The sequence below is a fragment of the Notothenia rossii genome (genome assembly GCF_949606895.1).
Source record: "Notothenia rossii genome assembly, chromosome: 1".
Taxonomy (NCBI): Eukaryota; Metazoa; Chordata; class Actinopteri; order Perciformes; family Nototheniidae; genus Notothenia; species Notothenia rossii.
The window spans coordinates 21,004,677-21,019,457 of NC_136912.1; the positions used below are offsets into that span (position 1 = coordinate 21,004,677).

The 14,781-nt window shown below is 39.8% G+C and overlaps 2 protein-coding genes across 3 annotated transcripts; one reads left to right on the top strand and one right to left on the bottom strand.

The window, feature by feature from the left end:
• Positions 1–5,021: 5,021 nt before the first annotated feature.
• Positions 5,022–8,885, bottom strand: LOC307018112 (uncharacterized protein). Of its 2 annotated transcripts, XM_079648199.1 has the most exons (5): positions 8,392–8,879; positions 7,906–7,967; positions 6,964–7,094; positions 6,631–6,760; positions 5,022–5,639 (listed from the first exon to the last, which is right to left on the bottom strand). In XM_079648199.1, the coding sequence occupies exons 3-5, from the start codon at positions 7,076–7,078 to the stop codon at positions 5,318–5,320; spliced, it is 567 nt and encodes a 188-aa protein (XP_079504325.1). In that variant the 5' UTR covers positions 7,079–7,094; positions 7,906–7,967; positions 8,392–8,879; the 3' UTR covers positions 5,022–5,317. The 2 variants fall into 2 exon arrangements, with proteins under 2 accessions (XP_079504325.1, XP_079504326.1); XM_079648200.1 differs by lacking the exon at positions 7,906–7,967 and having other exon boundaries at positions 8,392–8,885.
• Positions 8,886–10,732: 1,847 nt separating this feature from the next.
• Positions 10,733–14,763, top strand: nfam1 (NFAT activating protein with ITAM motif 1). The gene is made up of 6 exons (XM_079670238.1): positions 10,733–10,966; positions 11,397–11,663; positions 13,285–13,406; positions 13,759–13,875; positions 14,023–14,133; positions 14,231–14,763. Exons 1-6 carry the CDS (start codon positions 10,873–10,875, stop codon positions 14,291–14,293), a joined length of 774 nt encoding a protein of 257 aa, XP_079526364.1. The 5' UTR covers positions 10,733–10,872; the 3' UTR covers positions 14,294–14,763.
• Positions 14,764–14,781: the final 18 nt, after the last annotated feature.

Sequence of the window (14,781 nt, forward strand, 5' to 3'; positions counted from 1 at the left end):
CGTGCCCTCATTGGTCATGTGCGCTGGAGGAGGGGCTCTGTAAGGAAGTCTGAAGGAAGAGGCAGATTTGTTCCGGCTGAGTACGCTGCAACAAGTCCTCCAACTCATTCGACCAAATGGGCCGATTGTTCAAACGCTTAATACGACCTATAATTACGTTTTAAAGTTTCCCCCCTCTAGTGCTCCCGTTGAATGCAAACGTTACAGATGGTCGTTTATTCACAAATAACCCTCTCTGTAAAATCCTAAATTGTAGGATAGTTTGGCCATTAAAACGCTTTTTGATTAGATTTCTAGCGAGAATATTGTACTTTTAGAATCCACGTCCAGTCGATATGTAGGATCTATAGTTTGATAGATATTACGAAGATGATTTGAGGTAAGCGGCAGCTTCCATGTAAAGTTACGGGTTGAAAACAGTATTTCCGGTCTCAACGTTTTCATAATAAAACCATGATCAAATGATTTAACAGTGATATCTGCAGTGCTCATCAACTAAAAAACATCAGTTTATCACACAAGCAATTTTCACCCATTTATTAATTACATGTTTTAAATTTGATAAAACCACTGTGTTTCGTATCCCCTAAACCTCCAGGGTGTTCAGTTTAATACTGGCAACTTCTAATTGTGGGAAATACGAAAACGTCTTATAAAACTACAATTCCCAGTAGAGACGTGCCATAGAACTAGTTGCAAAACCTATATATATATATATATATATACACACACCTATATATATATATATATATATATATACCTATATATATATACAGTCTATGTGCGAAACACACAATGGCCAGCACGTGTAGTTCTGGGGGGGGGGGGAACCGCAGTGAAGCATCCTAAAACCCGGAAGTAAACTCCTTCCGGCTCCTTCGACAAAAATGCAATGCAATTTCTCCATAGGATTTTGGAAAATAGCTCGAAATAAGGTCTGTGGTTGACACACATTTAAGAAACGGATCACGTTTTGTTCAGCCGGATAATATCCACATGTCTACCCTACTTTTATAATTTTCGAATCATAAATCTAGTCACCGGAAGCAAAATGCTAACGTTATGCTATAAACGAATCATTGCCAGTGTTATCAGTTGCAAGTGTGTATTTGTTGTAATAATGACAGAAACATAATAATTTTAACAGTAATTATAATAAAAATAAAAAAGATTTCCTTAAAGAAATTATGATTCGTCATCACGCTCGTGACCCCGCGGTGAGCTCGGGGTGTGTCAGTTACACACCCCGAGCTCTCCGCCCGCCGATTTTGCGGCAGCTTTCCCTCAAGAACACTAACGAAAAAGCTCTATAATGGCAGGCAGCACCGAAGCTACAAGTGAAGCTGCTACTAGTACTACATCATCAGAAGAGCCGCCTAAAGACGTGGATAATGCTAGCACTAACGTTAACTGCAACGTTCCCCTGGCTAGCTCAAGTTTGTTATGAGTTTGAGAGAGAGAGAGAGAGAGAGAGAGAATACTGTAGCTTATGCATTTTATGCCTATAAATTGTTTATGTAACTTACAGGTGCAAGAAAAAGTATGTGAACCCTTTGGAACTACCTGGATTTCTGCATAAATTGGTCATAAAATGTGTTCTGATCTTCATCTAAGTCACAACAATAGATAAACACAGTCTGCTTAAGCTAAAACCACACAAACAATATGTTTTTATGTTTTTATTGAACACACCATGTAAACATTCACAGTGCAGGGTGAAAAAAGTATGTGAACCCCTGGATTTAATAACTGGTTGACCCTCCTTTGGCAGCAATAACCTCAACCAAACGTTTCCTATAGTTGCATATCAGACCTGCACAACGGTCAGGAGGAATTTTGGACCATTCCTCTTTACAAAACTGTTTCAGTTCAGCAATATTCTTGGGATGTCTGGTGTGAATCGCTCTCTTGAGGTCATGCCACAGCATCTCAATTGGGTTGAGGTCAGGACTCTTACTGGGCCACTCCAGAAGGCGTATTTTCTTCTGTTGATTTACTTCTGTGCTTTGGGTCGTTGTCCTGTTGCATCACCCATCTTCTGTTGAGCTTCAATTGGTGGACAGATGGCCTTAAGTTCTCCAGCAAAATGTCTTGATAAACTTGAGAATTCATTTTTCCGTCGATGATGGCAATCTGTCCAGGCCCTGAGGCAGCAAAGCAGCCCCAAACCATGATGCTCCCTCCACCATACTTCACAGTTGGGATGAGGTTTTGATGTTGGTGTGCTGTGCCTTTTTTTCTCCACACATAGCGTTGTGTGTTCCTTCCAAACAACTCAACTTTGGTTTCATCTGTCCACAGAATATTTTGCCAGTAGTGCTGTGGAACATCCAGGTGCTCTTTTGCAAACTTCAAACGTGCGGCAATGTTTTTTCTGGACAGCAGTGGCTTCCTACATTTTATGACCAACTTATGCAGAAATCCAGGTAATTCCAAAGGGTTCACATACTTTTTCTTGCAACTGTATGTGCCAGTGTGTCCATGGTTTTGAGTCTGTGTGTGTGTTGAGCGCAGCGCCGTCTGCTTTTTGCAGTACAGTAAGTAAAGTAGGATTAAGCATACCGGTAGTTTCTCAGTGGACCTGTCTGCCCATTTTGTGAGTGCACTACGCGCGTGCGCATTTTTGTGGCATTGTTTGGAGTCAATTAAAATAGCGTCCCCCCAGTAAAAAAAAACCCACTACACCACTGAGCGCAGGTACTTGCTTTCAAGCAGAACAGGGCAAACAAACTTAGCGGGAGTGTTTACATGTTCGGTGTAATGACGTAAAACGGCATCGACAACTTCTGTAGTCCTATTCAGCCACATGTTAACAACCATCGTTGTTTAGACACGTAAACTCTTCAGAAATCACCAGCGGGGTCACTGCTGATGTATTTAATGTCGTAGAACAAAACGTGATCTGTCTCTTCAATTTGTGTCAAACACAGACCTTATTTCGAGCTATTTTCCAAAATCCTATGGAGGAATTGCATTGCTTTTTGTCGAAGGAACTGGAAGTGGTAAAAATGTTAACTTACTTCCGGGTTTTAGGACGCGTCACTGTGGCACTCTATTCCAGTTTTGGATAGTCTGTCGTGGTTCCATTCCATTTCAAAGAGCTGTTGACGCTCGGCGTAACCTTGTCGCACTGCCACTCCAACATCCAATCACAGGGCTTGAGGACTAATCACAGGGTTTGTAAAGCAAGGTGGATGTTGTAGTCCCAAACGATAGCTGAGGATTCTGGGTAGTGTAGTGTCTTCGGAAACTCTGTAGTGTCTAAACTCCGAAAAAACTATTTGTTTCTCCGAATCGAAGGTTAAAAACACAAAAGCATTGTACACAATTCAAACCAATCAATATTGTGTAATTAACAAGGATAAACTGATGTTTTTTAGTGGATGAGTATTGCAGATATCGCTGTGTAATCGTTTGAAAGTGAGGGGAATACATCCGGTTTTATTATGAAAACTTCAAGACCGGAAAAACTGTTTTCACCCCGTGAGGGTTGACGCTAACTTTACATGGAAGCTGCCCTATATAAGCGTTATCCTGGCAAGACCTCAAATCATCTTCGTAATATCTATCAAACTATAGGTCCTACACATCGACTAGACGTGGATTCTGAAGGCCCTGACACACCAAACTGACACCAAAGAACACGTACCGACGGAACACGACTGTTGTGTCGCCTCACGTCTCCTGCTTCTTGGCCAACAGTTGCACTGGAACACACCGCAAAGACTTTAGCCGACGGCCAAGTAGCACGTACGAACTGCGCATGCGTGAGTGGCAATAACTCTCCTTACCAGCAGGCAGCGGTAGTGTGTATTCGTCATTCAAAAGAGGCAACAACCGGAAGACAGACAAGAAGAACAGACTCCGTGATATAAACAAACAACAAATAGCGTGTGCGTTCCATTTTCACTCTCGTCCATCGAAAACATGTCTTGTGCGGTACTGGAGCTATCAGCCATTGGAGTGTTGCTTGTGGAAGACATTCTTTGTGCCTTCTGAAAGCGTTTGTTTACGTCCCTCACTTCCGTTTCGCTTCTCATGCACAGATTCGCTAGCTGAACAGCCAATCAGAGTGATTTATTTGGCCCGACCCGACGCATGGCCGATTCAACATGTTGAATCGGCCATGCATCGGCCATGAAAGGCCAAATAAGGCGTGTCACGGCTGACGGTGCGGGTCACACCAAATTGAGTTTGGGCGACAGGGCACGCTTCGTCGTTGGTCTAACGAAAACGGCCGATTTCGGCCTGGTGTGTAAGGGCCTTTAGAGTGCAGTATACACTTCTCGCTAGAAATCGAATCAAAAAGCATTTTAATGGCCAAACTATTCCACAATTTAGGATTTTCCAGAGATGGTTATTTGTGAATAAACGTCCCTCCGGAGCGTTTGCAATCAAGCATTTCTTACACGACTACTAGAGTACCTCTAGTGGTCGTGGAAGAAATAACTTACACTTTAAAACATGTCTCTGGGTCGTAATAAGGTCTTGAACAATCGGCCTATATGGTCGTTTTTTGTAGGAGGAAAGGCTGGTACTTTACACCCTTACAGACAAGATGGCGGTAAATATAAAATAACAAAATTCTCACAGATTTTAAGCGTCTCTTCTAACTTTAGTGCATTATTATATAATGTATGGCGTTAATTCCGATGTTCGGTTCAAAACGAAACCAAACTTTTCCATGGTGTTTGAATCGCGACAAAAGCCAAAATGTGTACCTGAACAGGTAACAACAGGAATAAGGTGAGTTCTGTTGTTAATTTAGCCTGTTGCCGAAAATGCTTTTTGCTAGGCAGTTTTTGGCGACTTCCGGTAAAAACTGTATTTTAAAAATATTTTCTATATTTGAATTTCCATAATCACAAAAGTTACCATAATTGACCATGCAAATTTTTTTTAACGCAGCCCTTTACAAGGGTGTAATCGTTTCATGTGTTTCCATAAATGAATATCTTCCTTTTGAGATCAAATCTGACACTCAATCTGACATTCAGAGCTGGGCAATGAAATAGTTAGAATCATAAAAAAAGTTATTTATTGACTAATACAAACCAGAATAATTATGATCTCATAGGACAAGCAGTTATGTTAAATTCATATATAGTATTTTATATAAAATAATCTATACTATATAATATATGCAGGAGTTGTTCTCTGTGTCAGTGTGCCAATCAATATAGGCTGCAGTTATTTATTGACAAATGCAAACCAGAAAAAAAAAGTATGATCTTATAAGACAAGCAGTGAATATGTTATGTTTGTGTCGTATTGAATATAAAAAAGATCTAAGTATATTATATATATGCAGGAGTTCTCAGTGTGTCAGTGTGTCTATCTCTCTCTGGATCAGCTTCACTCCCCCGCTCTTCACTCTCACCCGTCTCCTGCTCACCACCCGACTCCCCCTCGGTGGGGTCCTCGCGGTGTACTGGGCCAGGCTCGCGACCTCTTCTCTCAGGATCTGAGGAGCATGGGCCCGCTCGCCTCGCGCCCTCTCCTCCCCCTCCTCCCGGTAGCCGTGGCGACGGAGGAACGGTTCCAGGGTTGCTAGGCGATTCGAGAGCTCTGTAATGCGCCTGCGCAGTAGGGAGACTTCTCTGAACAGGTCGTTGACGGACTCGGACAGAGGGCGCACCCTACAGGACGAACAGGGGAGGTGTGATATGATATATTATACTTAAATATCTTCATACCGTCGTGACAGGGTGGGTGATTATAATATCTTGGGAGGATTATCAAAGCATTACAATACATTACTAACTCTGATTATTTTCTTCAGTATCACTCATAACATTAGCCTGGCTGAGTGAGTGTTTAAACTAGGGTATGGAGAAACCAGACTAGCTATTTTCATAGTAGTTTATCCATCTGAAAAATTCACAGTCCCACCGTTAAGGCCTTCCAAAGCAACTCCTCTAAGAAACACATAGCCTACTAACGCACAGTGTGTGGATGTTATAGCTAATGGTAGGCGACGTCTTCGAAGGCAGTTTTTGGACTCAAGGGGTCAAACTGCTTTTCATAGGATGCTTAATGAGTGTGACACTTGGCACCTGATTGGACTACTGACCTAACATGGCGACTTGTTTTTAAACTTTTTCTTTTTATATTATGTAAAAAGCTCAGTAAAATGTGTTTCTACATTTGTCATTACTTTTCCGTTTATTAGGAGTTTCCAGGGGCATCTCAACATCACGCACATTTTTTCTCAAAATCACGCAAATGAGTGGCCAACACAATGCCAGTCTCTTGAATCGCACCAAAGTGCTACTTTCTGGATATCGGTCTTCTTTAGCCATTATACTTTAACTGAGATGAAGGATTTTAGTCATTGAATGCCTTGATCTTTAGATAGGCCTATTAGATAAACCAGCTGAGCAAACATTTGCAGCTCCCTTGTGAAACTGATTTATTCAGTGTTTTTACTGGTTTAAATCACGGGGTCCTGAATCTTCCCTGAAGAATATACAATGAAGTGGAAATAAACAGCAATGACAGTAATGAGGGAGAAGACTCCCATGATCCCACTCTCCTTTACAACAGCACCAACTACTTTGCTTAATTTTTTCATTAAGTGACCCCTAGAGGCCGAAAGTGTCACATTGTGTGTGTTTGACCTGGAGTTACCTGGAGTAGTCTGGCAGCAGTGTGCTGGGCTGAGAGTGCAGAAGAGTCTTGATCTCACGGAAGATGCGTTTTCCCCATGCGTCCAAAACTCTGGTCACACTGCGCACTGAGGCCACATTCACACTGTCGGCTGGAACCAAACCATCACACCATCATCCGGCTTCAATTTACAGTCCAAACAGCATGGCTGAATCATGAGTATTATAGGCACATGTGCTGAGAAATCATTTAAAGATCCAAATACCCCAACATTTTCATAATTCACATCTTCAATGAATATACAGGCCTTGTATCACTACAATGTGAGGTAATCAAACGAGGCTCGTGATTTACCGCCCTCTCTGTAGTTCCAGTACCCATAATCCAGTTCGTTCTCCTCGCTGGCTGCACGGGCCCCAGTTACCACAGCAACCACCATGAGCAGCATCAACACAGAGGGAGGGGCCATGATGAGAAACTTCCCCCTTTGATAAGAAAGAGAGAAAAACAAACCTATAGGTCGTCTGTTGAACAGATACACTTCTTGACATGTCTTTTTTTTCTTCTAATACAAAACACACACAGAAATAAATAATAGAAGTGATGAAACGCAGACACACTACATGTGCTATACAGCCAGAAAAATATCAGCGGCATGCAGATATGCACACACATTGTAACCCGTGGTGGAGAGTGACATAATAGAATAAAAGGCAGCTGCATATATGGAGAAAAAAACACATTACCCCCCCAACAAATTGCAACAAAATAAAATAATACATTAAGAAACCTTTTGTGGCAATTATTTTGGGGGCAAGCCATATTTGCAAGTACTTCTCCTTTTTCATTTTATGCTACTTTATACTTTTTATCTTTCATATATTTTTTTCTGACCGCATTGTTGACTTTAATTATTTTGATTAAGATTTAACATATAAAATGGGAAACACATATGGTCAGTTTATGAAATGGCATGCATTTGATGGCTAAAGGCATGTTTTGTTTCGCTTTCTTGAAGCTAATGAATATACAACATTAACAGAATATTTGAACAAATAATTACCTAACACATTTTCATAATTCATAGTTTTTGCTGCTTACTTCTACAAACTACCTTCATAGCATATTTGGCACTGTGGTATACTCTTTTAAGAAAAAGGGTTTGATACTTCTCCCTCAACTTGTACAGCTAGGTGTCTTTATTTATTTAAACATTCAAAACCATCCACAAATCAATTACAAATACCCTGTGCTTTTAACAAATAACAAAGAAATCCCTGAAAAGATTGCACTTACTCTAAAGTCCTTTAATCCTGACAGTCAGTCCTGTGCGTCTATTAGAGGATGAACAGTCTGATCTGAACAACAAAGAGAGTGTTTTTACTCCAATCAACAACTCCAGGTGTGTGAAAGGAAAAACAAGAGAGGAGATCGACCTCCTCATGCGACCCAGAAAAGATAAAAATAAAAAAGGAAAGCAGGATTGCATCCATATGACAGTCTTTGAATCACACTGGACAATAATAAGCTGATGACTCATGGTTGAGGTATTATAAATGTTTTCAGAGAATATGAATTTGGGGGCTGATGAAAGTCGCTGTGAAAATGAGCCAGGCTATAATCTCACTTTTCACATCTGGACAAACACATAACTGAAAATCAAGCCGATAACAGTGTTCCTTCACTATGATGAATGTGGTGTGCTGAAAAATCGTAACTTTGCAAACTAACAGTTCACTTGTAAAGCATCACAAGCTGGAGAGCAAATGAGCAGATACTCACGACTTTGAAATGAGGATGATGCTTCAACTCTCAGCAGGAAGTCCTTCTCCAAAGTATTTTGAATATCATATGCTTCTGTCGCCTCTCCACTCCGGTCTTTTCTTCTTATTTCTTCCCTTGTCTTTCTCTCTCTCGCCTATTTCCACCCCGGCTCTTTCCCCCCTCGCCTCCCAGCTGTGATGTAATAAGTAAAGTGTGGCAGGTCCAACGCACAGGTTAAAAACTCCTCATTTGCAGAGAGCTGTCTTTTCTTTAAACTGCTACACACGCACAACTCCTACTCTCTGAAACTTAGACACCAGCTGCTGCCAGATGTGTGGCACTTCCTCTTCTTTCAGATAAGTCTCATAATTGACCTCGTTTTCTCTTTTCTCGTCAGCCCTCTGTGAAACAGACAGGTATATGTGTCCAAGCTGTGATCTCACGCCGCTGCAGGATCCAGTTTCTCCTCAAATTCGAGTTATAGATCTGTTCCATCTATTCTCTGCTTCCTGTCGTCCAGCTCCTCTTCCATCAGCTCCAGCAATAAAATGCTGCTTAAATCATTGGCAATTATCGAAATATAATATACAGTGTATCTGAGAAGGGCTTCTTACTGTAAGAAGCATAATTATATCCCTTAGGTAGCTGGTACACATTACAAAAATATTATATAACTAGAAAAACAGAAGTATTTACAAGACATTTTAAAACTATTTTTAAGTTTCAACGTTTGGTTGGACAAACAAGACATTTGAAGTTATGGCAAGTTTAGGTGGCATTTCTTTTAAAATACTATATCATTTGGAGTTTAACCTATAAGAAACTATGTTGCAAAATAAACATAAAAAGTAAAACTTTCCCTCTGAATTATGGTGGATCCAAGTATACTGTGTCAGAAAATAATAAACAGCTTCTCAAAACTGCAGAGTGTATGGTAACGTTCCTATTTATTTACCACCATGTAGACATCAGGGAATATCAGACATTTAATGTACAATAATATCAAATGTTCTTTCCAATGCAACACTCACAGTCTTTGATATGTAAATATGTTTTGTTTTAAGATCTGCAGGTGCATAGATGTTTGTTTTGCTTAAATTATCTTTTATAAGCCCCAAGAAAGAGAGGAGATCGGCGTGCAGCAGACAGGATATGAAATGGAACAAATGATTCTCTATTGACTGGCATCCAGATGTTATTCCAGCCCTCTGTGTCTGTTTTCATGCTGCGGCTGTGGTGAGGTCAGAGTTGGCCACTAATGCAGCCAAGAATGAAAATGGTAATAAGATCTAGTTACGAGTGAAGAAAGACAGAGGCATAAATGGGGTAGTTGGGGTGAGAAAAACAGACAAACAAACAGAGTTTAAATATAATGATTACCACTGCAGTTCCACATGTAAACGCCTCTCCTGGCAGCCTCCGAGAGTTACTGCTGTGAAGAAGTCCCCACCAGCCGCCACATGGTTCACATTAACAACAGGCAGTTTGTCACCTTCAGCTGAATTCCTCTCACACACACACACACACACGCACACACACACACACACACACACACACACACACACACACACACACACACACACACACACACACACACACACACACACACACAGACACGCACGCACGCACGCACGCACGCACGCACGCACGCACGCACGCACACACACACACACACACACACACACACACACACACACAGGTCAAATGTCCGGACAAATTTGAAACTTACCGGTCATGTTTCAATAATATTAAGAAGAAGAATTGTGTAGCAGAGTTTCCGTTAGCAGGTAAATACCGGACTATGACCGGATATAATGATATTTAAAACTCAGTTAATGGGAGTCATTTTTATATTGCTTCAGTTTATAATCGTAACAGATCGAAAAGTTCAGATTAATTTTTCAATAAATTATTCCACAAACAACAAACAACATAATTATTACACACACACACACACACACACACACACACACACACACACACACACACACACACACACACACACACAGACACACACACACACACACACACACACACACACACACACACACATGATAATGGTTTGGGCTCATGGCTCACCTTTATTTCCCAAACAACACTGTCTCATTGTGGTGGAAGGCCAACATTGCACTTCGCTTTTCCAGGAGCTGATGTCACAGAAGAACTGCAACAAGAAATAATCCCATTCAACACAATACAAAGCAAGTCGTAATATTATATTGTATAATGATGTGGATGTAACATTATGCTGTGCATTGATTTCAAGCTTTAATGTTAAATGTCTCTTGTATGAAACAGAGTTGTTAATGCTCTTTTCATTTCGGCTTTGTTGTGTCAGCAATGATAACAGAAAAAACTGAACAAATTGAGGAAGTGGTTTTGCCAGAAACAGGAAACCCAACGCTGCAGTTTGGACAAACTGAAACACTCAATAGATTTGTGGAACAACCTCAACATAGAAGACTATAAACATCTCTACAAAAACCCAAAGATAAGAACATGGGAGCTCAACAAGTTTGGCATCTTTCTTTCTTGTGGACCTGGATATTTGTCTGTTCATTCCTTTCTGAATGCACAGGAATGGGCACACCAGGTAAGCCATTCAAACTATTCTCTGACTGAAATTGAACCTTTGTAAATTACTAACGTATCTATTTTATTGTTTGCTGCCAAATAAGTTAAGATATGTGTTTCTTAAGCTTCAAATCAAGTAAAAAGTAATGATTATTCTTATTATCAATCTTATGTCTAGTTTTTATTGTTATCGTTTCATCTATAAATGTGTAATTTTTTATTAAAAAAAACAGGGTGAAGTGTTCAGATTACTTATTTTGTCCAGCCAAGACGACAAAAGACTTAGTCTCTAATGAAACAAAAGAGATAAAAACTGAAAATCATCACATTTATGAAACTCAAACCAAAGCATGTTGGTGCTTTTGTTTAATAATAGATATTTTGTTCAACCACTACCTGATTAAACGATTACATTTCCTCTTTGTACTCTATGTCATGTCTCCTGAAAGAACTCAGCATGGACCGCTCAGTGTTTGTGGGAATAAAAGGCGAAGATCTCCGCATTATCTGTTGGTTGACGATGCCAGCAAACCAAAGCCGTGACTCCCTCACATGCTCCAACCCGCTCCAAAACGAGATATATGATTCTGAAATCCCTGAGAATAACCTGGCACAGAAGATCAGCAAAGAAGTGAAGCTGGAAACCCTGAGCATTTCAGGAGAATACAGCTGCCAATATAAAACAGCCAAAGTGATTTGGTTTCTTCGTCTGAGAGGTGAGTACTAAAAGAAGAGAATGTGAATGAAAAATGTAATTTATATAGATTTTTTTATAGGAGTTAAGATTTGCGTTAATACCAGATTTGATACTGATCCTCTTCATTTTCAGTTTCAAAGCACTAGGATAGCATAGGATTCAAAATGACTATCAATTTCAAGACTGACCAGATGAAAACAGTGATTTAGATTAAATTAGCATAAATGTGTAGTGAAGAAAAGGTGATGTAGTAGTGGGACAGGAAGTGCAGTCTTTATCAGATGGATACATGCCAGTGTCAACAGATTGAGGCATAAACAGAGTTCTGCTTGGCTTTGCTAGAGAACTTTTCTTTTCACAATGTTTGCTAAAGCTAGCTTCCAACAAATGTAATATTGTTGGATTCGTTTTTTTCCCATTGAGTGGACATGCGTTTTGATGTGGATATTTAGAGCCCCTCAAAACCTTTTTTGTATATTTTACAAGAAAAACTCAATTTCATATTTTCTAAATGAACAGATTTGTTTTTGTGGGACAGAATAAATAATGTTTATGTTATTCCTTAAGTCAGGGGTTCCCAACCTTTATTCCCAAGAGCCCCCCCAAATGACTCCTGTTGGAAGTTGCGCCCCCCCCTCCCGACACACACACATACACACACACACACACACACACACACACACACACACACACACACACACACACACACACACACACACACACACACACACACACACACACACACACACAAGGGGTGTGGGGGGGGGTGCAAAAGCGGTAATTAAAGTAAAAAAGTCAAAAAAATGCTCCAACTACTGTCACAAACTGGATGAATGTGAAGTATTTCGTTAAAGGAGGACGAAAGCGTAATTAAGGAGCACTATTGGAGTGACTTTGATGGGTATTAGACTCAGGATTAATTCATTTGAATTCCCGCTGTATGAAGAAATTAAAGGACGGCAGAAGTGGAAACAATTCACAAAGGGATTAAACTGTTTAAAACACATGCTCAAAGTAAGCCGGATTTTGCCTATGTGTTTATGTGGATTCAAAAGTCGTAAATAATCTACAAAATGGAGGAGACCGATCTGATCGGAGCAACTGTGACAAATAATCCAACTGAAACCGGCATGGTTTGGACACTTTACGGGCAGAAGAAACATTTCTATTAAAGAAAAAATTATAAATGTCTGTCTTTTTATGCCTTTATTAGCTACTAACACATTTTTATTAAAATTAATTAATCAATTATTGTTTATATTTTAATTTTAATGTAATTACAAGGCTTTTAGTGAAAATCATGTATTGCCTTACAATTATATGTAAAAAAAAAAGGTACAAAAAAAAGAAAGTCTAAATATGATATTTGGCCTCAAATCATCTGAGGCCTGGTTCCCCCCCTGCGAACTTTGGCGCCCCCCCCCCAAGGGGGCCGCGCCCCCCAGGTTGGGAACCACTGCCTTAAGTGACCATTGACATTTGTGTTGGGACCCTTCAGGTTGGAAAGTACTAAGCCACAAGCAGACTAGTACTGATGCTGAAATAAAGTTTTCAGTTTACATACAAAAAAGCCCAAATCAGCCAATTAATGAAACATTGCTTCACATACTGACATCAAATGTTAAATGGTGTTTTTCCAGATGAGGGCTACAGGCATCAGGTCTTTATGGATAACCCAGGGATCATCGTGGTCGCCGTCTTCACGGCTGTGCTGCTGGTTTTCAGTGTGGTCGGCTCAGTGTATGTCTTCAGAGGACATGGGGTAAGAAACAACGTTTAGCAATGTGAGAATATTGCTGTGTGTGACAGGCAGTTTTGTCGTTTAGTTTTTAAAGCTCCAGATGAAGTTGAGTCCTTTATAAAAACCTCATTGTTACCTCATCCTGTGACTGGTATTTTCATAGCTCAAGTCCAAAGGCAGGTCTGTCCTATAAAACCAGATTATTTTGTGCAAATTATTATATTCAAGCATTGAATTTACTCCATTCACATAACACAAACCTAAAGAGGTAACTGCCATAACAAAAACTGAATCATGTGCTTTAGTCTAATTTGCATGTAATCCAGTTTTGATATTCATTTTTCTAATGATGCATAAAATTACCTTTTTGTAGAAAGAACGTGGCGACAGCGGCAGAAAACGAAAGCAGAACAGAGAAGAAATGCAGCAGAGAGAGGTGGAGGAAGACAACATGGATGCAATAACAGCTCCTTCTACGTCTTTCTATGCAGTAAGAACGTTGTTTCTCAAGAGAATAGAGACAGACGCTTTTCATTTGAATTCAACTATAACACAATACCTTTCTGTCGACCGTCTTCACTGCATTCATGTTAATTTTTTCACATTTGTTGACAATGTATTATAAAACTTCTTTCAGAGTCTAGAGACTCGACCCAGGTCCATTTATGATGTGCTGGACCACTCAGCTGCTAAGAAAGAGCCAAACCCAAGAAAAGCTAAACCCAAGAAAAAGGAACCGCAAGAAAAGGTCAGTGTGGACTGCAGGTGCTTCGTCACTTTTACTGTTATAAAAGATAACCAAGCTTTTGTTGTAGTTGATCACATGTCTTGTACTTTCTCCACAGATGCCACAAACCCCACAAGACCAGAATGAAGGCACATTTGAGTGTGTCTATGAGAATTTTTGAATCATAAATGTGAATTGTTGCTTTGTGTTTGACCATCAGGGCCAGAGTGAGTGCAAATGTTTGAAATTAAATTATCATGTTATAATATGTTTCTCTTTCAAATGCACTGGAGCACAATTAAAAAAATTGCATAAATGTCTCACTGCAGAAATGTACTACAGACGTGTACTACAGAGTCTGATTCTTGCAATGTATCTTCTTATTTAAATGTGTTGTGGCTGAATGAGGAGTAATCTACAAGCTACGTGTTTTCAGAAGTCTAATTTATGAATGTATTTTCAAGACTAATGACTCAAATCATTTTGGGTTTATAATGATTATATACTGTTCATAAGGATAAGTATATTAGGTAGAGTTAAGTTATTTCTTTTTAATCCATGCAATTTCTTTTTAAACATGCTTTTTATGTATTTTATTCCAAGTAGTGTATTGTATTTTATCTGTAAACTGAGGCTGGAATAAAGTTTTCTGATTAAAATTGTGGCATT